The 20,459-nt window shown below is 42.2% G+C and overlaps 1 protein-coding gene and 1 long non-coding RNA gene across 8 annotated transcripts in view; one reads left to right on the plus strand and one right to left on the minus strand.

The window, feature by feature from the left end:
* On the minus strand, nt 678-7,883 carry LOC110399423. Of its 5 annotated transcripts, none has more exons than XR_002439194.1 (4): nt 7,104-7,305; nt 6,619-6,707; nt 4,808-4,935; nt 678-4,175 (listed from the first exon to the last, which is right to left on the minus strand). It is a non-coding gene; the product is annotated as an uncharacterized LOC110399423 (long non-coding RNA). The 5 variants fall into 5 exon arrangements; XR_002439196.1 differs by lacking the exon at nt 4,808-4,935 and having other exon boundaries at nt 678-3,160; nt 3,813-4,175; nt 7,104-7,304; XR_002439195.1 differs by lacking the exons at nt 4,808-4,935; nt 7,104-7,305 and adding an exon at nt 7,750-7,883.
* Nucleotides 8,021-20,459, plus strand: part of PLCL1 (phospholipase C like 1 (inactive)) — a 200,154-nt gene continuing 187,715 nt past the window's right edge. For 2 of the 3 annotated variants that reach the window (XM_021398055.1, XM_021398056.1), the window contains exon 1: nt 8,021-8,388. In XM_021398055.1, coding sequence (XP_021253730.1) covers nt 8,143-8,388 — 246 coding nt within the window. In that variant the 5' untranslated portion in view covers nt 8,021-8,142. The remainder of the gene's footprint in view (nt 8,389-20,459) is intronic. The other variant, XM_021398054.1, reaches the window with a different exon arrangement.

Here is a 20,459-nt window from a genome sequence, read left to right on the forward strand (position 1 = left end):
GGCTCATAACCAGTGGAACTGCCAGGCAAAAATGCTTGATCTGATGATGGCAAGAGCTAGAATGCCTACAAATTTGTGCTGGGAGAACCACCCCTGTGCAAACGCTGCTTTCTGAAGTAATTAAACACGAAAGGTGAAGCATTCACGGGCTAAATCGCAGTGGCTCAGCCCCCAGGTACAGCACCAGGATTACCGTAGGTTCAATTCATCATTGGCTTTTCTCCTGTTTTACTTATTTTAGGTGCTTAAAATAAAATCTTCAAGGAAAGAGAATTGTGATGATCTTGTCTACACCAAAATGTTGAAGTTGCATTCAAATATTCCTGTCTTGCTTACAGCTGCTTTATGCTACATGGACCCAACCAAAATGAACAGCACTTTGCACTTAATTACATCTTTTCACTCTCACCGAGCAGTGGCCCACAGTGGGACCCTGCGCCAGTCTTTACCTTTTTGGTGTTCCTGCAGCACCTACCAGTATCTGCAACATTACTGTAACCACAGGAAACTAAAAATAATAAGAAAAAAGCCTTACTACTAATTCTGTGTTTACTATATAACAATATAATGCTGAGCTGTTAGCAGAGAGGTTTTTTTCATTCTCTGAGAAAACTGTATAAAAGGCAATTTTAGAAGAGCTGATGAGATTTTAAAAAATAGTCAATACTTCACAGCAAAACTGTTGAATTGCATTTATTCACTTCCTCAAATATTTACCACACAGCAACAAAGCTTATCCTAGGAACAGCAGTACCTTTTAAGAAGAACAGGCTGAGCCTTTCACCTGCTTCATACCTCAATTTAGGGAATTCAAAGTCAGAACAGCTGAAGGAATACTGCAACATTCAAGGACATCAAAGTATATTTCGCATAGTTTTAATTGTTGGATCTTCTACATTACACCTCTTTTTCAGGTTAGAAAATTAAATCTAGGTCATTCACATTCAAAATAAGACAACTGTGACAAAAATAGGATACTCGCAAATCAATGAGAAAGACTGTTCTCTTTTTTTATTGGGATAACTTAAAAACTGAAAATCTGACACATTTATGAACGTAACAAGAGCTAGCAGAGCAGAGCTGGCAAAAAAAAGTTGCCATGTGCACAGGATTTAAGTATTACAACAAAAGTTACCAGGCTGCCCTAGCACCACGGGGCTGCTTCATTATCGGAATAGCATCCTGGCTTAGGGAGTCGTTCTCAAAGCAAATCAGGAGTGTGTCTGTTTTTCCTGACTCTGCACGCCAGCAATATACACAGCATGAAGTGATCTCTCCTACTGTTCTCTCGCACAAATTAAAAGGCAGTGCTGGACAAAGACAAGAGTCTGGCTGTGCTGGTTCCTCGTCCTTTTCTATAGCACTGGAGAAAGTCAGAGGTTAAGTAAAGAAAGATGAAGTGAAAAAAGCAAAAGACAAAATTAGAGAGACAAAATTATTTGGGAGGAGAAAAGAGGAAGAGTTCTCCAGGCTCAAAAAGGCAAGTGTAATTTTATGAGTAATACAGACTACTCTGTCACTGATTGATTGCTTGACCTTCAAAAAGAGGTACTACCTCTTTTGTTGCTGTTACTTATCTGTAGGTAATGCTAGCTTACCTACCAGCATCTTTCGATCCTTTCACAGAAATACAAGCATTAATATACTTGCTTGCTGCTGTCAAATTCATAAAAATGTCACACAGGTTGTAACTAAGAGATTGACCTCTGTCTCTACCACATAGAATGCAGCTGTATTTAAAATAAAAGTGCAATTTATGAAGATGTGCATGGTGATTTCTATTATCGGCTTGTGAATGGGTTCTTTACATCATGAGCCTTAAACAGAGCAATCAAAAAACAAGAGCTCTTATGTGTTCAAGAAATTAGAAGAGGCCTTCTGAAGGAGTTACAGTGCTTATTAGCATATGATGGTGTCTTGTAAGTTTGCTAAGCACAGGTAGAATTTTCACTTTTCTTCTGGATTTGAAAGTAAAGCGCTGCATTTGTGAGCATTTGCAAAATGCTTCACTTTTGCTAATGCTGCAAATGCTACAGTGGGAGTTAGTATAGACTGCATGGATTTTAACTACGAGCTTATTTAACCAGATTCAGAAGAGATGTAGATAAACAGTGGTTAACACGCTCTCGACTTAAGCACATTAGCACTCCCACAGCACCAAATTCCAGGAAAATAAGCTCACATAGATTAGTCATTAGCTGTTCTTTTCCATGTCCTTAGAATAGCTTCTAACCTGACATTTAGCAACAAGAGATTTTGCAATAAAAGATTAAATACACTTCATCTCTGATTGAAAGTATTTTTAATCTTCTTAAAATCCTGTTCAATTAACACTAGGGGAATGTAAGTTACTTTGGGAATTACATTTTCATCTTTTATGTTTTCTTTGGGATGACTTTCTCTAATGAATTAAGAGAGGCCAAATTTGCATGCATGAGAAACAGACATGCGTGTTTTTAGCAAGTCTTCAGAACCATCTGCCTAACCACACGGAAGCTTGTACTTAGAAGTGGGGTCAAGGACTGGGCCAAAGTCTGCCTAACCTCAGTTCCAGCTTAAGAATGCATAGACTTTATAGGGTTCCTGTCACTTTTTTCCCCTCACATCTAGCACCATTTTAAGCCAGTTTAGGAGTTGACAAAACCCCTGGGAAAAACTGACATCAGATTTCTTTGAAATGAGGCAGATGAGAGTTTGGCTCTGTAAACTCTTTTCCTGGGTAGCCAGTCAAGCACTGGAGATCTAAAAGAAGCATTGTACTTCTATCACTGACATACTTTTGGTTAATAGTGGCTTAATATTTTTGTTTTGACAAGAAGTCCGATTCTCGAGCAAACATACCCCCATCATCCTAACTTACCTGCTTGGTTCACGTTACAGAGCAGTTTCTGAGTATGTAAACTGCCTTATTCTATGTTGAAAATAAAACAGAAGTTATGCCCCAAGACTGCAATTACTATATTGTGCAGCTCTTCTATGCATTAGAGTGAACTAGGATAAACCTCACCCAAAATGCCTGAGGTATAGATGTCACACCATCCAATCCTGCTATAGGGTTTGATGTTTTTCCTTGGCATTGTCAGGAGCCGCATGAAAGAATTCCACAAGTAGTCTTTGCTCCCAAGGATTGGGCTACTGCACACCCCCTTGGTGGTCCAGGCTGCACATGATTAAAGTGTCTGATTAACAGGCAGAAGTATAGCCTAGATTCCATGCCTGGTATACTCACAAATTGCCTCCAAAAATTATAATTGTAAAGTAAACATGAATGTGGCTACTACTGGCATTGCTAGCGATTTTCTTCTGAGGTGGCAAAATTACATATGTTAATGGGAGCTTTTTAATTCGGATATTACCAGAAAGCCTTCTATCATCATTAAAAAGAATTCCTGACTAAAAATATCATTTTAGGCTAATGCTGCTTCCCCAGCAGCTGTACACTTCAGGATAAGCCAAATGTTCCCCCATTAAATGCATGTAAGTGCATGGGAACCATAGTGCCACATATAATCTAAGAGTGAGTATATCCATTGAGTTGGCAAGGATGTGAAGCGCTGTGAAATAGTATGCTGGCATGAAATTCCACCTGTCGGTAGGTAATTACCACAGAAAGGAAGAAATGGATGATATTGTTCATAGCAGTTAACAAGCAAGTTCAAATATCCTGAAAAGTAGCAGCAACTACAATTAGATTTCTATGCATGTGTCACAGACAAAGAAATAATAAAAGCAATGATCACAGGAGTTAAAAAGAGCTCTTTGAAAAAGACAGTTACTAGTAACTATCTTCATTAAATGGAATTACCACCTACCTTTAACAGGATCCATTATTAAGTATCATCAGACTTGAATATGAACTGATGTTTAAAAGACTCCTCCAAATTCTCCAGATAATTTGTTATAATGCATACTATATGTCTTTTCTTCCCTCCTCCGAACTTTAGGAACTAGCAACAATACATAAGGAAAGCTTCACTAGTTACACCAATGAATAAAGTCTTTCAGTGCACAAAAATGTTTTCCCAAAGGTGCAGCACTGCTTCTGGGTTTATCTGATGCTTGTTTTCAATTACTTGTTAACTATGTGAACTTCAGTCACTTCAGCCATAAATTTGAAGAGAGATGTAGGCCTCACGTTCTGACTCTTTGTTTACGTAAAGGGAAAGGAACCTGCCCTGGAAGATCAGAATAAGAAAAAAATGTTCTTTAACTATTTACAAAAAGAAACCAACATGTGACATTTTTTGATCCTACCTTCTAAAAGTTCAAATGTCGCCTTATTTTACAGCTTATGGCTAACTATCATAGAGGAATCAGGAATGTGCTCTTCCCTTTTGATAAAAAAAATAGTTCAAATGTTGCTATTGCTATACTTCTGAAAAATTTGTTTTGCGTGTCTCTCTCAGATGTTACTCCCCTGTTCACACCAGGCATTACTTAAACCAGGTCTATTTTTTCTCCTCCACAGCTGTGGCACAATTGTGCTGTACTATGACAAAAGTCAAGCAGCAGAGCCAGAACAGCAATGTTCTTCCTCCACCCACGGTGACCCAATCACTATGCCCAGGCTGGGGCTGAAGGAAGATATGTATGAATGCAGAGTGGCAAAAGCTGAATCTGCAGGAGGGCACAAATGAATAAAGCAAATCTACAGCATGAGCAATGAAAGAAGTACCCCCAGTGGTGGTTAAATGGAAAAAAAAAAAGCCACAATGATTCTGTTCAAGGGATCCAGCAGTCCTTTCAGGTCTCCTGTGACGAGTGGTCCATGGCAGGTGGTGAGCAAAAAATAGGAGCAGTAACATACTTGGAGGATCCAAGTGGGAGAAAGAAGGAAGAGAAGAGGTACTGAGTGCCAAAATGCCTTGTTCCAGCTCACTGGAGAAGGAGGTGGGTGCCTGAAGTATCTGGAGAAAGGTGAGAACTGCGACAGGGCTGAAGGTGAGGAAAGAAGAGAAAACAGTCTTATTTACAAGGATTACCCTCTGCAGTGCGAGGAGCCACCATCATACAGCATTCTAAGTGATTGCAACGTGCACACTAAAGGACATTAACCTTAATTCTGGTGTTTGTAACTTTTGTATGGCTCTTTGCAGCGATAATGATCTTCTCATATGCACTGATTTCCACACAGAAATCAATATATTCCACCCCAAGTGCTTGGGCCTGTGTCTATATAGTAAGCAGTGGCTGTAAAATAGGATTTAACATGACCTAACCCTGGGTCTTGATTCTACCCTTTGTCATACTTAATTGGTTTATCTGTTTGGGTGAACGATTCTGCTGAAATAATGGATTATTTCTAGGAGTTAAGAACTGGCAGTCTCTTCCAAAACTGATGTATTCTAGTTATTAAAAATATTGGCTGAACCTGACAGTAGGCAAACAGTGAAAAGAATTCACCGGTGACTTCAGCTGCAACAAGGAAATCATTAAGATAGAGATATATCAAAAAGCTACTTCTTCCTAAGTTAAAGAAGACACAATGTTTATACTACCTAGAAAATAAGATTTTTTTTTAAACTAAGTAGGAGGCAAGAACAAACAAGAGTCACCAAAAAGGAGACACGGAATCAGGTAAATATTTTTGGGAAAAACAACAACTGAAATTGAAAACATACAGTTTTACATTAAAGATTATGATCTTTTAACTATATTTGCTAAATAATGACTCAGTTTGTTTTTTTGTTGTTGTTTTTCCAGCTTAGAAACTTCATAATAATTATACAGGCAAAATGTGAGTTGGAAGTGTCTTGCAGAAAACTGAGTGAAGCTTAACAACAAGTACATCTTTTCATAAATAAATTATAGCATTCCTGTGCTTTTTTGTTTTATAATTGCCTATTCAGGATGTAACAACACTGAAAAACCTCACACAATAAACACTAAGACTTAAGAAACTACTATTTTAAGAATTATCTAGCAGGGATTTTTCTTTGCACAAGACTCATCAATTGTAAAATGAATTACAATTTGCTGTCATCGTGCATAAATGCTTGAAGAAATGACAGCTTCTTCCCTACTGCTCTTCCCCAGTCTTGCCAATTGAATGTTCCTGACCCAGGAAAAGGTGTCAGTTTTCACACTTCATCAGTCATGGTCAATTGGTACAGAAGCACCACTTCCACACTCCCAGCAGAACACTTCATTTAAGAGCTTCCCAAAATATGCTCTCTAGGGGGACACTAGTGGTTTATGTAAGCTCCAAAAAGACTGTATTTTCAGTTGTTTTATGGTACAGAACACACCCACTGAGGAACAACTGCGTGCTTTAAGAACAGAGTAAAGGTGAATATACAAAAACAGAACATGAAAAGAGACATTGCAGGCACGTGCTGACTCGTAGGCTCAAACACAAATACGTATTTTTTATCTACCATTTCGCTTTTCTTAGCCTGACTGAATTCCTTAATTGTTTCTGGAAATATGCCCTTACCTCTTCCTTTCTACCCATTTTAGTGTATGTTTGTGCTACAGATTTAATGCAGTACTGAGACACAGCAAGTTGTGTTAGATGAGCTACTTCAGCATGAAGCAGAAGGTCTGGGAAACACAGGCTACAGGAAACGCTATGAAAGAGTCCATCGTGAGTTTGCCTCTGTTATCTCAACAACCCACCTGCACAGAGAATGAGATGTTCCAGGATGTCCATTTCTTCAGTGCATTTTTATCTTCTTCTAGGGTTACTTATCTTGTTGCCTTTTACACTGAAAACAAAACAAAATGATTGCATTTACATGTTATAATATTTTTTAGATCTAATTTAAATGGAAACTTGTGAAGAAAAATAAAATTGGTGGGATTTAGGTCTGCTCTTCAGTTAGCATGTTTTTATGTTGAATGTGGTAAATGCTTCTATAACCTTGACAGAAGTTCTGTGTTTTTTTTTTTTTTTCATGTGGAGATATAAATATGATCTATATGTATATATACTATGTATATATATCATTTTAATTGTTACAGAAATCAGAGAGAGACAAACTTTTCCACTGGTTCTCATTGCCTTTAAGCTGGTAACAGTCGTTTTGCACAGCCTCACCTATCTGGTGAGGACCAGCTTGCCCAGAGCCAGCTCTGCCGCCCTTTCCGTACCCCCTTCCCACCTGCTCTCTCACGTCTGGCGCCGTTTCCCCTTTCCCGAGCCCTCACGGCTGGCGCACACCCCTGCACGCTGCCTCTCTCAGGTCCCTCGCTCACGCAGGACCCGCACGGGGCAGCCGCGCCTAGCTCGGATAGCCGCCAGGGGGCGCTGTTAGCCCTGCAACGGCGCGAGCCGCTGCTCCAAGGGCCAACGGCTGCAAGGGAACGCACCGGTCCCGGGGACGGAGCTTCCCGCCTCGCTCCCGTCCGCTGCGAAACAGCGCGGCCTCGCCTGACCGAGCGCGTTCTGGACGGCGGTACAGCAGCGGAGACTCCCGCGGGCGCAGAGCCGCGATCGCTCCCTCACACGCGGCCGCACCACAACGCGGGGCGCTTCCACAGCGGCGGCGCTGCCGGCAGTGCCGGGCTCTCTCCCGCGCCCGGGACCGCCCGTCGGACCGCGCGCCGCCGCCGCCCTTCGCGACTCCCACTGCGGCAACCGCTGCGCGCTGCCCTCGTGCGCTCCTCCTCAGCCGGGCACAGCGCGAGCCCCCCTGCACGGCGCGCGGCAGCGCTCACGCGCCCATCCCGCCGCACGCGCGCTCTCGCTCCTCACAGCTACGGGCGGGAACGGCGCAGCCCCGCACCGCACGCGTCCCGCAGCCCTACCTGCCCCGCACCGCCCCGACGCCCTCCAGGCGGCCCGCGGGCGCGCCCCCTTCTCGCTTCTATTGGTCGCCAGGGCGCCCGCGGGCGGCTTCGGCGGCGCTGAGTGGCGCGGCGCCCCGTCCGTCAGCGCCGCCCGTCACAGCACGCCCGGGCTGCTGTCACAACAGAGCGGGGCTGCGGCCGCACTTCCTGCGCTCCCGGCTCCGCTCCGCGCCGCCCCGCCGAGCCGAGCCCCGCGGCCGCCCCGGGCATGGCTCCTCCGCGGAGAGCAGACCCCTGCCCCGCCGCCGCGCACTGAGCGGAGCGCCGCGGGACGCGGTTCCGCCCATCCCTCCCCTCCCCTCCCGGGCCGCCCGCAGCGCCCCGCAGAAGTTGCCGCCGTTCGGCGGGGCGATGGCAGAGGCCGCAGGCGGCAGGGAGCGGCCGGCCGGCCGGGCCCCTCCCGACACCGTCGCCCGCGCCGAGGAGGAGCAGCCCGAGGCGGCGGGCAGGAGGCGGGAGCGCCGCAGCGGTGTCTCGGCCGTCGGTGCCGGAGAGCGCTTCCCCGGCGGCAGCCTGGGGCCGGCGGCAGCGCCCGAGCCCGACGCCTCTCTCCTGGAGGCGGCCAAAGCCACCCCGCGCCGGAGCAGCATCATCAAGGTAAGGGCGGCCGCGGCTCGGGACGGTGCCGCTCCGGGCGGGCGGGCGGGGTCCCGGCGCCCTCTGCTGCCCGGGAGCTGGGAAGTTGGTGCGCTGCTGCCGGAGCCCAAGGCAGAACGGGTCGCTCCCGCGCTGACTTTGCTCCCGTGCAGCAAAATATGCAGTGTCACAAGTTAACGGCGAGCGTGTTTGGAGAGGAGCGCGGTACAGATTGCTGCCGAGCAGCACCGCGCGTTTCACACCCCGCGTGTGGCGGTAGCGGGTCGAGCGGTGGTCTTACAGCCTTTGTCTCTGTTACAACCCGGTGAGGAGAATGGCCTTCGGACCGTGCTTACTGATGCTTCTTTTGCCGTTTAATTTTTAGCAATACGTGGTTTGCAGTTGAGAGGAATCTTCTTACTGGTACGTAGGCGGATCGCTGGCTTCTGGCCAGATGATGAATGGAGTCTCCTGGGCAAAGTTAATTCAGCATATGCTCACGTGTGATTCTCTTGTAGCGATTTGCACTCTGGAAGACGTCGGTGGGATCACTGGGAAATTGAGTATTCATTTTTATAAATGTGTGAAAGGACTGGGCAAAGCTCTAGCTCTGTGCGAGAAGCAGAGAATGCATACTTAGCTCTGAGTGTGTCCCTTCCGAGAAGGAAGGGATAAACAAAAGGCTTGCTTTTGCATTTTAAAGCTTTAACATTCAAAGGAGACCAAGGTAGCCAAGTGCGAAACAGCCCCGAGGATTCTTTACACGTTCCACCTTGAAATATTAACCCCTGAGGTCTAACCAAGCGTGACTTTCAGTCTTGTAAAGGCATCCAGTGCGCAGGATGCAAATGCTTCTAATCTGAAGTTACATCAACTTGGAAATGCTTTACTAAATCAGGATCAAAGTTCTGAAAGTATTCCGGTTTGGAAATCCGGAACTGCGTGATGGTTTTGAAAACTGAAAATGCACAATCTTGGGCATAAATGAAAGAACACATTGCTTTTGCAGAGTTTACCATCTATACAAATGTCACAAATGCGAGATATGTTTTAATGATAGTGTGGCATTTTCAGTGCAGGTTGACATTTAGCGATATTATTGAGCAAAGTGATATGTTTTCCAGCTGGAGAAAATTTCTTGAGATACATCCTGGGGTGGCGTTAATTGACAGAGCTATTTCTGACAGATGACAAAGTATTAATGCTATGTGTGGAACTGGTAAGGCATCATCTGAAATACTGGATAGAATCTGTTTCCTGTGTTGAGGAATTGTGCATCCAAACTAGAACAGGTGGCAGTACAAATAACTAGGATGGGCACGTAAGGGTAAAGGACTGAAAACTACAGAGAGTGGTTTGTTTAGCCTGGTGAAATAATGGCCAAGGGGGGGTGTGACGGGTCTTGGCCGGTATGTTACAGAGAGGAACTCTGCTGTATGGGAAGCTTTAGAACAAAGGATGCCTGTACGTAAACCCAACTTGGACCATCGCTGTAGGGCTCTGGATCGGTCTTACAGTAGAAGTAACAAGAAGCAAAAAATCCCATAACTGATCTTAAATAAATAATTAATCTTAACATTAATTGTTAAGGTGATTAATTAAATTAAATGACGTGGCAGGGTTTGAAAGCAGATATCTGAACCTGAGAATTTGCAGGCTACGCATCTCTAAGGTATTATTCTGCTGAGGCTCCATACAAGCATGCTTCTTTCCCTTATCTTTCTGCAAGGTTGTCTCAGTGGTGTATACAGTTGTTTTGAAGTGCAGTTTTCATTTGTCATTATAACAGCGACTAACTTGGGAAATACTTTTCATTCGTAGGAATTGAATGGTTTGTTTGTGTGCATCTTTAGGGAATTTCTGGTGCTTGAGAAAATACTTATCAGCTGTGAGTGTAAATTTTAGTTGAATTAACATTTTTTTAAAGTAACATTTTACTTCCTGCATTTTCAGCTGAAGGACTTAAATTTGCAGGAGTTCTGTTTAAGCCTTGCACATTTTGTAGCAGAATGAATTCTAGAGTGTTCTATTATATTAATCTGAAATTTCTATATGTTCATGGAAGTCCATAGCCAGAGTATATTCAACCACTGTCCTTAAACTGATCTTATCAGCTGAAAAAAAATGGATTTCAGAAAGCAGTGGAAGCAGTGAGAGCAAGCCTTCATTCTGCAGGAACTGGACATTCTTGCCCTATTCTCCCATTTCTAAAGGTATACTTAAAGCATGAGTGGTCTCACTGAAGTAACACAAAGCTGAAATTCTGTAAGGTTAGACTGTCAGAATACACTTCTGACACATTTTTCCCAACAGTCTTTTAGAGCTCCGCAAGTTTTGTGTTTAACGTTGGAGAGCCCAATTCCAGTACAAGTTGCAGTTGTTGATGTTGGAGAGTTTTGGTGTCCATGAGATAATTAAGTACAAAAAGACTGAACAGAAACCTGCTTTAAAAACTTTTCATGCAGCAAATTGCATTTGGCATATATTAGTAAAATATGAACTCATCTAGATGATCTTCAGTGCATTCAAGTGCTCTATATTTGGCCTAAGAAACAAGAGAACTCATTTATAGAAAAAGAACAAAATGTAGCTGGAATATTTTTATTCCCATTTTACTTTGCTAATGTTCACAGCTTTGCAGCTTGAGGTAAATTGGAAACAACATTCATGAGGAATGATTGTAGCTGCTCTTGTGCTTTAGAAAATTTCCCTATTATGTGTGCATTAGTTGTCTTTTCTTATTAATGCAAGAAGGGAATAAGTAGTGTTACCACAGAACTGGAGCAGGAAAGGATGTTTGCCATGAGAAGCTTGAAAGAAGCAGCATGTAACGGTTGGGAGACGGAAGGAGAGGAAGAGCAAGGCAGAATAGAACCTGCCTCCTTTTCCAAAAAGCCTAAATATGGAGTGCACACCTTGGCTAAATTATTTTTCAAGTGTTTCCGTATTGCTTTTTTTCTTGTGAATAATCCGAAACCTTTTGTTCACAAATAAAATGTTAATTGCAACCACTTTTAGGTCAGAAAACAGAGGTCAAATGATTGGATACCTCCTTTACATGTGGAATTTTGCTACCTTTCCTGTGCAGAGTTTCAGACAGAGTTGACTGATGTTTTCGTTCTAGTATGCTCCTTCTGACATTGCCACGTTCAGGCATTTTAATAAACGGGTAGGAAGGCTGTGTAATTTGTTATGTAAAGCCTGCTGAAATGTTTTGTAACTTTTTACCAAGATATTTCTGGTCAGTGCTTATCAGGCTCTCTTTCTGATTTGTTTGCCTATGATACATATTTTCAGGACCATGTGTTTTTTCTTCCTGGATCTTTGTCTAAAGGTCCTGTGACAGATAACACGGTTCTGTATTATGTTAATAACAGTAGGCTGTGCCCATGAAGGGAACTTGAAGTAGGAACCAGCGGAAGCAGAATCAGACCTTAACTTCAGTCAAGTTAGAGCTGAGAGACCTCTTCCTTTTAATGAAGTCCTTTCAGAGTTTACTTGCTTCTTTTTTCGTGCATGGATATTTCTTTAAAGGCCAGTTGAGTTCTTGCTCATCACGTGCTGCTAGTCTAGTCTAAGAACTGCAAGGACTGGTGTTTTATATTAGATTGATTAGTAGGAATGTATCAAGATATCTACTTGTTTTCTTTCAAGAAGTTGTATTTACCCTAATGACTTTTTTTTAGCTTTAAAAGACATGACAAAAAAAAAGAATGCAAGGCTTAGTTTCTTTCAGCTTGCATTCTAAAGTGTGGTGACAGAATTTAAGTGTTTTAAGTACATGACGTGTCTGTCTGTGCTACATGACTACATAACTTTTTTTTCCCCTAAGAAGATGTCAACAGACTGGAATTCTCAGGACTGTAACGATTCTACAGTAACTTTTACTTCGCTTTTTGCTGTGTAAGCTTACATTTAGATACCTGCTGCTTAATAATCTAAAACTACGGCTATCTAAGATTTATTAAAATTGACTAATTGGTTGATAGGCCAGTGGTGCTTTCACTGCAGTTGCATTCCTTGGCATATTCATAGGTACCCTGGAAAAAGTGAAAAATAGGTAGATAACCTATTTACAGAAGACAGCAGAGCTTGAAAAGTTACAGAGAAGAGCAAGAATAATATGCCTAACCTTGGAAAGACTGCTATGAAATGAGAAGTTCCTTAGATCAGTTTGGAAAAAGGCAGCTGAAGGCTGATATTTTAGATGTAAGCAAATTTCCAAGCATTGTGCAGAGAGAAACAGGGAACTGTTATTCATTCCTTTTCACAGAAACGAATTAGGTGAAACTCAGTAATAGTTATATAGCAACAAGTTTAAAATATTTTCTGATGCAAGATGTAATTAAATCACACTCGTAACAGCCACAGAAAGCTGTGACAGTCAGAAATGTAAATAGGTTCAAGCAGGTTCAAAATGACAAATTGATGGAGGAGAGCTTCACAAAGCACCAGAAGCGTCTGGCTTACAAAGTCCCTGAACTATGAGCTGTTGAGCAAGGCAAGCTGCAGTGAGGGATTGATCACTTTTTACTTTCTTATGTGCCTCCACATGCATGCTCTCCTGTAGCTGGGATACCAGCCTGGACTGACCTTTATCTAACCCAGTATCCATTTGGTAAGAAAAACTGAAACATTAAGAGATACAGGTGACTGTTTTCTGTTATTGCCAGTGTAGTGATTAGAAATAAAGAGTATTTTCTGTTAATAATTTAGAATTTTTTGGTCAGCTTTAGAAAGAGGAAGCATTTTGGAGAGGTTTTCTGGATTGCAAAGGCATAGCTGTAGTCTTAGTAATAAATTCATAACACTGCACCTGTGTTTTGAACACCAATGTTTTTTCATAAACATCTAACTAAAAGAGGTTGGAAGAGAAACTGTACTGGTTACAGACTCACTTTTGTCAAATTAATTATAACCAGTAAGGAGAATAACTGTTCATCTTTAGCAATACTGTGGAACTGTTGAGTTTATTGCAAAGATAATTCCTCACGATGGGCTGTGGGCATTTCAGACTGGGGCCTTACCCCTGCTTTTTCCTTGGAAATGAAACAGTGTAGGTAGGTCAAGTACTGCTGTGCCTAAGGTAACAAGGTTGTAGTGAGGAGGATTTAGGTCCCCTGGAGTTCTTAGAATCAAATTAGCAATAATGATTTTCTGTAGTAATGCATACCACCATTCCACAAAGACTTAAGTGTATGAAATGGGATTCAGGCAGGGATTTAGGCACATGAAGCTATCCTGGAGGCTCTCCTATCTTCTTATGCACCTCTAGTTTTTCAGAGACCTACATTTTGCCGGGTAACTTCTTATGTATATTTTTGGTAGTGCATGCTCAAGGTCTCTTACACTTGCTGTTGAGCATTTTAATATTTACCTTGTACCCGAGTCAGCCTGTGATGCATAGGTGAAGGTTTCTTTACTTTGCATTTCATGGACTCATTGATGTTTCACTTACTTTACTTCCGACAGTCAGATTTTCCACGTGGTACAATAATTGTGACTTCCAGACATCATTACACACAAGTTCTCTAGATTAACTTCTGCTCAAGGAGAGCTCGGGTCCTGACTGAAAGTCTCTTAAAAATCAATGAGAGCCTTTATGTATACTTGAGTGGACTCAAGTTAAGACTTGAGTTAGTAGTTTAGAAATAAATAACAAAAACCATCCAGGGCAAACTGTTTGCATAAGAGTTTGTAGCAAATTTATCTGTTAAGTTGACTGCTAACTGTAGAGCAGTTTTCTTTTCAATTAGTTCAATAAAACATGTAATGTAACACATAGACTCGTTAAACATGGGTAGTAATAGCGCAGTGCTTGCGGTGTCTTTCCATGCAGTGTCCTAATAGTCAAGATTATTTGAATGTCTTTCACTGGAAGTTTCTAAAGGTGACCTTTTTGAGCTGGTAGGACAATACCCTTTCTATAGGATACCAGCGACTGTAATTTAGCCTGTCTGCTGATCCACAAACACCAGTTCTGGCAGATCTGCTTAGGAAGTCATTTGATAGATTTCCTGGAGTAAGAGATAGCAGTTGTTGTTGTCAAGAAAAAGAGATGAGGTTGGTGATAAGTGAAAAAGAAATCAACCTGTTTGTTGTGTGCCCAAAGACAGAAATACTTAGTTAACTGTTCAGAAATAATGTTCTGTTGGAGTGATAGGCCTGGTGGGTAGGGCAGCAGCAGAGGAATGCTTTGTACTGTTTTGCAAATACGCTTAGCAGCAGTTAATAAAACTAAGTGTTCATATCTGTGCTGAGATGCAAATCCTATTCCTTATAATAATATTTTATTCATTTTGTAGTTCCACTGAGATCAACTGCATCTGTAACTGTAATGTTTTATTTGAGTTAATGGTATATTTTTTTCTGTCCTTCCCTGCAGCAAATGTAAAAAATTGAAGCAATTACTGTAGAGCCAGTAAGGCATCCTCTGTGGCAAAAGAAACATGTAGCTGATCCTGCTCATAGAAAAAAATATGCAAATTAGGTTTATTTCCACCTGGTAGGTGTAATTTTTCGGTGATGTCTTGATAATTTTATTAGGGAATGGGGAGTTATGATTAATATAAATATTTACACACTTGTATTCTAGCTTATTTATTTTTCTTTTAGTCAGTGCAACTTGGAGGTTCTGACATGCATTACAGTTTAGATACTAGCTAGGCTTGGTTAAAAAGTCAACTTCTGTGAAAGGCTAAATATGTTGACTGGATACTAAAAAGTTCTGAAGACCTATCTTTATGCGTGGTGGTGTAAGAGTGTATTTACAGTAGAAGCACTGTTCTTTAATCTTTCCGTATCATGAACGTTTTTGGGTTTGAAGCCTACTTATGTAGACTACTGTCTCTGGGGGAGTTTTTATTTCACAAATTTGCAGTTTTAATGGTTACCGAGTCCCTTCCTGAAGTATGTTCAATTTACTGAGATTACTGTGATTACTTCCTCTAGTCTTAACTAATTGTTAACCCATGTGTTTATTAAGTTGAAAGTCACTGACTGTTAAGGCTGTGTACAGGCTCTAATTTCAGTGATTGTCTGGAGGTAAACTCAGATACAGTATTCCTGTTCCAGAACGACTTAATGTGGTTAATAATTTGGGGTATTATATGTCAAGTAATATTATTGTGACATGCGTGTATCAAAGTCTTAGAATATAACTGACACTGAAGTATGACCTTGCTAGTGTACTGGGAGGATTTAAAAAATACACATTCTATCTGTAAATGTTACTGTGAGTGTTCAATTCTCCTTCTGAGTGGTGTGCTCAGGGAGTACTAATACTCATGCTATGCCTTTGATAATCCTGGCAAAAACAGCTACGGGGAGATGGGAGAAGAGAGAGAATTCTGAACTCGCGTAACTCAGAGAAAGCATTAAATCTGAGTGTATTCATAGTGATTATTCCCAGGAGGTCCTCTGTCTTGTTGGATCTGTTCTCTCCTGGTTGACCTACCTCATCCTGCTTTGGTACTGCTTAGGGAGGCTGAGGGAGCCGGTCTTTGCTGCCCAGTGCCTTGTTCAGGGGTTCATAGAGAGTGGGAATTAGTTTGAGTATTGCACAGTTGTCGTGTATTGATTTGCATGGTTGTAAACGACTACAGATGGTAGATAATTAGGATGTTGGATAATTAGGATTCTCAAATCCTCTTTCTTCACTGGAAATTTGTTTTGGTAACTTGGAGACTGTCGCAACGCGCACGCTGAAGTCACCCGCTGTACCAATATGGTTATCATGTAGTGCTTAATTTATTGCAATTCGACTACAACATTTATAGAGCATCAGGTAGGCGTCGCACGCTACAACACTGCTAATTGGACAGCGGGTATCATCACATAGGCATTCTTACAGTTAGATAGTGGTTAGCAGTCCCGTAAAACACAACCTGGAGGCGTAGATGTTCGACCTTGGAACACAGCAGCTGTTCCTCGTCTCAGGCCTCCAAGGACACTCTAGGGATTACTCGAGCATGTTCTAATAAATATGCCCACTGTCCATCAAATACTTCCCACAGGAGACAACTTCAGTTACATAACTTTCAGATAAAGCACAGTGCTTGCAGTTTCTTCCTTTACAGACCCGCAGTCTGTCAAGCTGTGCTGAGCAGTGATCCTTCCAGCATAGTTTGGATCTATTTACCTGTATCGTGTATTTTAGGTATGCATAGCATGTTTTTAATTCATTGGGCTGTTCTGATGGATTGTGATTCTGTTCATCAAAAAGATTGTATCTTATGGGGAAAAATGCAACAAAAAAGGAGCTGATTAAATGAAATGTGGGGTGCATTTGTGGTTGAAGAGGGGCCTGCTGCTTATGGAAACACGTCTGTCCATTGGTTTTGTGGACTGTGTTGTACTTTCCTCTGCATTTTGTGTCTTCCAGAAAGTTTCTGATTCTAAGACAAACAAACAAAAGCAGAAACCAAAAACTTTTCACATGCACACTGTTGAAAAGATGCCATGAATTTAAGAAATTCAGTAACATTGAATCCTACTGCAAAGTTGGCAAACTTGTGTGTGCATGTGCGCGCTGTAGTGATTTTATGAGAAAGTTAGCTATAGTATGTCTGTGGGCAAAAAGACAGAAAGTGAGTAAAACTGCTCACATGGGGATCAGGTACTAGTCCTCAGGTAACAAGGAAAGCCATGGGACCGAGCAGGCTGAAGCTGAGGGTGAGAGTGTATTTAAAAGCTCAAGCAAAGTTCAAAAAATGGGAGTAAATGTCATACAAACAACTGCTGGGAGGGGAGGCTGTCAGGGAGAGAAGCAAGGCTGATGAAAAATGGTGGAGCCTGCCCAGATAGTTGGCAGAGGAGGCAGCAGTCGAGGGACAAGGCTGAGAGTATGGAGGGAAGGCAGTGAGCCAGGCTCAGGAGCAAGTTGGGAGCACGGCTGCAGCCGGGGGACACTGCCGTTCTCTGCTTCTCCAGGGAGTCATACCGGGCAGAAAAGTGATGTTTTCCTGCCTGCGCTGTGAATTGCTGTGGTGTGGTGGTCCCTTGGAGCAGGGGGTATGTAGTTATGTAAGAGGAGGGCTGGGTGGATTTTGTAGTGTGTTGGGGTAGCGGAGGTGCCTGCATAGGTCCCAAGGCAGCTGCAGAGAGGCCAGCGGTCCCCTTGCCACAAGCACCTGTGGCAGCTCTGGCAGTGGCTGCGAGAAGAGGCTGAGCTCCTGTCCTGCTCCTGTCAGCTCTGTGCTGCCACTAATGCCTTGCATCCTTCTTTCCTGCAAGTCTCAGCAGCTGCTGTGGGGTGGCTGTGAGCCATTTGGACATTTCCTGCTATGCTTTCCATGCCCTATAGCACTTAGGGAAGTTTTCCCATTGTAAATAACACAGAAGTGTTGTAATTTTTTTTCTTTGCTGTCAGGATAATTTTTTGAGAGAAGAGGAAATACTTCTTGGACCCAGTAGGCAGTCTTAGCCTACTGTTGCTATTTGAATAGAAGTGTAAGAAACATTGTGTATTACTGAAGTTTTCTCTTCAGATGCTTGTAAAATAAAGTATAGGCAGCTCATTGTAAATGTACATGACTTTTGGGTGCTTGCATTGCATTTCTTTATAAGCTGTACTTTTGTTTGGAAAAGCCACACTACTTGATTTTCTTTATTCTTGCAATTTAATTTTATAACAGTTTTCATAAATATCTGGTTAGAAGTTGTATTTTGCTTAGCTAAAGTGACTGCTGAAGTCAGAGCTATCAGGGAAAGCACTATGAATGAGTTACTGTAAGATCTCTTCTTTTTTCCAAATGAGATTATGTAGGAGCTTTATTGAGTTAATTTAACAAATGTTGTAGTTTAATAAAAGAAGTATGCACTATTGGAGTATGACGCACCTCCAGGGTACCTGATATAAATACTTCAATGAAAACATTTGTGAGCACTGGCTCAAACATAGACATTGGAATTCATTAAACTAATGAAAAAGACTTTTTGTAAGTGTTGAGTGTTCTGCAGCAGAGCTCTGTCCCACAGAGTGCCTGGGAGCTGAGCAGCCTTCAGCAGGAGCTCTTCTGGGGTCGGCCTTGCTCTGTGTGCAACGCCTGAGCCTTGGTGCTCTGCTAAGTACAGGTTTGTGCTGGGAAATGTGGCAGCAGCTCAAAGGAAGTTCAGCTTTCTAATGTTATATAAAATTGGTTGTGCTTCTGTATGATTTGAAAATGCAAATTACACTGTATATGTAGCTTGTGATTTTTTTTTTCAGTGTGATGATTTGTTATGGCACTTGCTCCCTAAAGTGCTGCAGATTTTGGGTACGCACAGCTTCTGCAGTCTATGAAATGAGGCAGTTTTCCCATTGCCATTAATGGTGGGTGGGTTGGGCTGATCCTCTGCAATACAAATATCCAATCACAACACTCAGTTATTTCGTTTTGAAATTTTATTCTTCAGGCTCTTAAAAACTTAAAAATGTAGTTAATTTTGTTATCGTGATCCTATTTTCAATCTATAATAAGTTTTTTTGGCAGAAGTGTATTGGTTTGTACCTGGGCAGCTGATGAAGGATGGGCTTTAGGGGATTGTTTCCACATAACAGTTGCTCTTAGTAGAAACAAAAAAGAATACCTTCTTATTAGAGAAGAAAAAAAACAACATCACAGAAATGACTTAATAAACAAATGCACTTGCTGGAAGTTACTTGCTTGGCAGTGCTGCTGTGGTGTGTGCTGACTGCCTATTAAAATTTTCCTTACGCTCCATACTTTTTTTTTCCTACACCTTTGTAAACAAATAGTTCATTTCGAGGGACTGGTCCAAATGCCACTGAGATCAAATTAGAGCTCACTCATCAGCTGCCAAACATTTTCCCAGTGTCCTTTGGTCACCAAGTAGGAGCGTGGCCTTCAGCAATACTTCCTGATTTTGAAGGCTTAGTTTTTGGACTCGTAAAAAAGCACATTGCCTATCTGTAGAAGAAGTTGATTTGCAGAGAAGGAATATAAGTACACATTTTGGCATGGGAGAGTGAAAGTGATGTTGTGAAGCAGCATGCTTTGCTTGTGCTCAGCAGCCTGGCTTGGAGGACATGTGTTGGGAGCAGGTAGAAAGCTGAAGGAGAAGGAAAAAAAGGTTAAACTAATGAGATGTGGTTAATAACTTCATTTGCTTTGATCAGTCTAAAGACTGTAAGTGTCTTTCATCAGAACTATGTCTCATACACTGTGAAATGCTGACATACAAGTACTTCTGATGAAATCTTGTGGCTGCTGGAGTTTCATTAAAAAGAACTGTCCCTTTTCCTGAAGAGTTTCCTTTTCTGAGGGTAAATGCCTGGACTCGCATTTGGATGTGATCTGGTGCTGGATGGATGGTTTCATTTACCAAGATAAGACTGAGGGAGGAATGAAGAGGAGCACATTAAGCTGTGAGATGGCAGAGCAATGCCTAAGAGAGGAGGTGCCAGAAAGCTGCACCTTGTGGGCAGGGCTGTGGGCAGTGCCCAGGACATCTGAAGAAGAGAGATTTTGCTGCAGCTTTTCAGGGACTCGGGACTTGCAGTCTGTGAAGTTAAAACCCCCCAGCCTTAAGAGTACACTCTGATTCCATAGTAGCTGTACTTCCAAATAGGAAAGGACCGTATATTTTGTGGCTTAAGAAAACTGACTTGCAGCTGGTATCTGTCTTGTATGTATCTGTTCTCTGCGAAAGGGGAATTCCAAACTTCCTTCAGACCAGCTTTTACATTCTCCAAAGATGCTTGGCTCTCATCTTGAATAAATCGAGCTCCATCCCACTGCGAGTGCTTTTGGCATCCTTTTAGAAATTTGAGGATTTGAAAGGAACAGTGTGGGCACAGCGTTCCATTCACTGGAAGAGGAGAGATGAGCTTTCTCATGTAAAAGGTTGCAGCATTTCCTTTCTTGCTTGAATAGTCGTGAGGCACAAGACGTGACCCAACTGAGATATACCACAGCTAAACCACGTAAGTGGTATAATCCAGAACTCTTTATTGCATTTGAAATGCCATTTACTTTGTTTACCTCTCTGTACACCCACTCAGGGATTGCAGAATGTCTCTGACTTGTGTTGTGGCATTTTGCAGCCAGGAGCACATATTGTACAGTTCTCCAAATATCATTTAACAAAAA

This window comes from Numida meleagris, chromosome 5, assembly GCF_002078875.1.
Source record: "Numida meleagris isolate 19003 breed g44 Domestic line chromosome 5, NumMel1.0, whole genome shotgun sequence".
NCBI lineage: Eukaryota > Metazoa > Chordata > Aves > Galliformes > Numididae > Numida > Numida meleagris.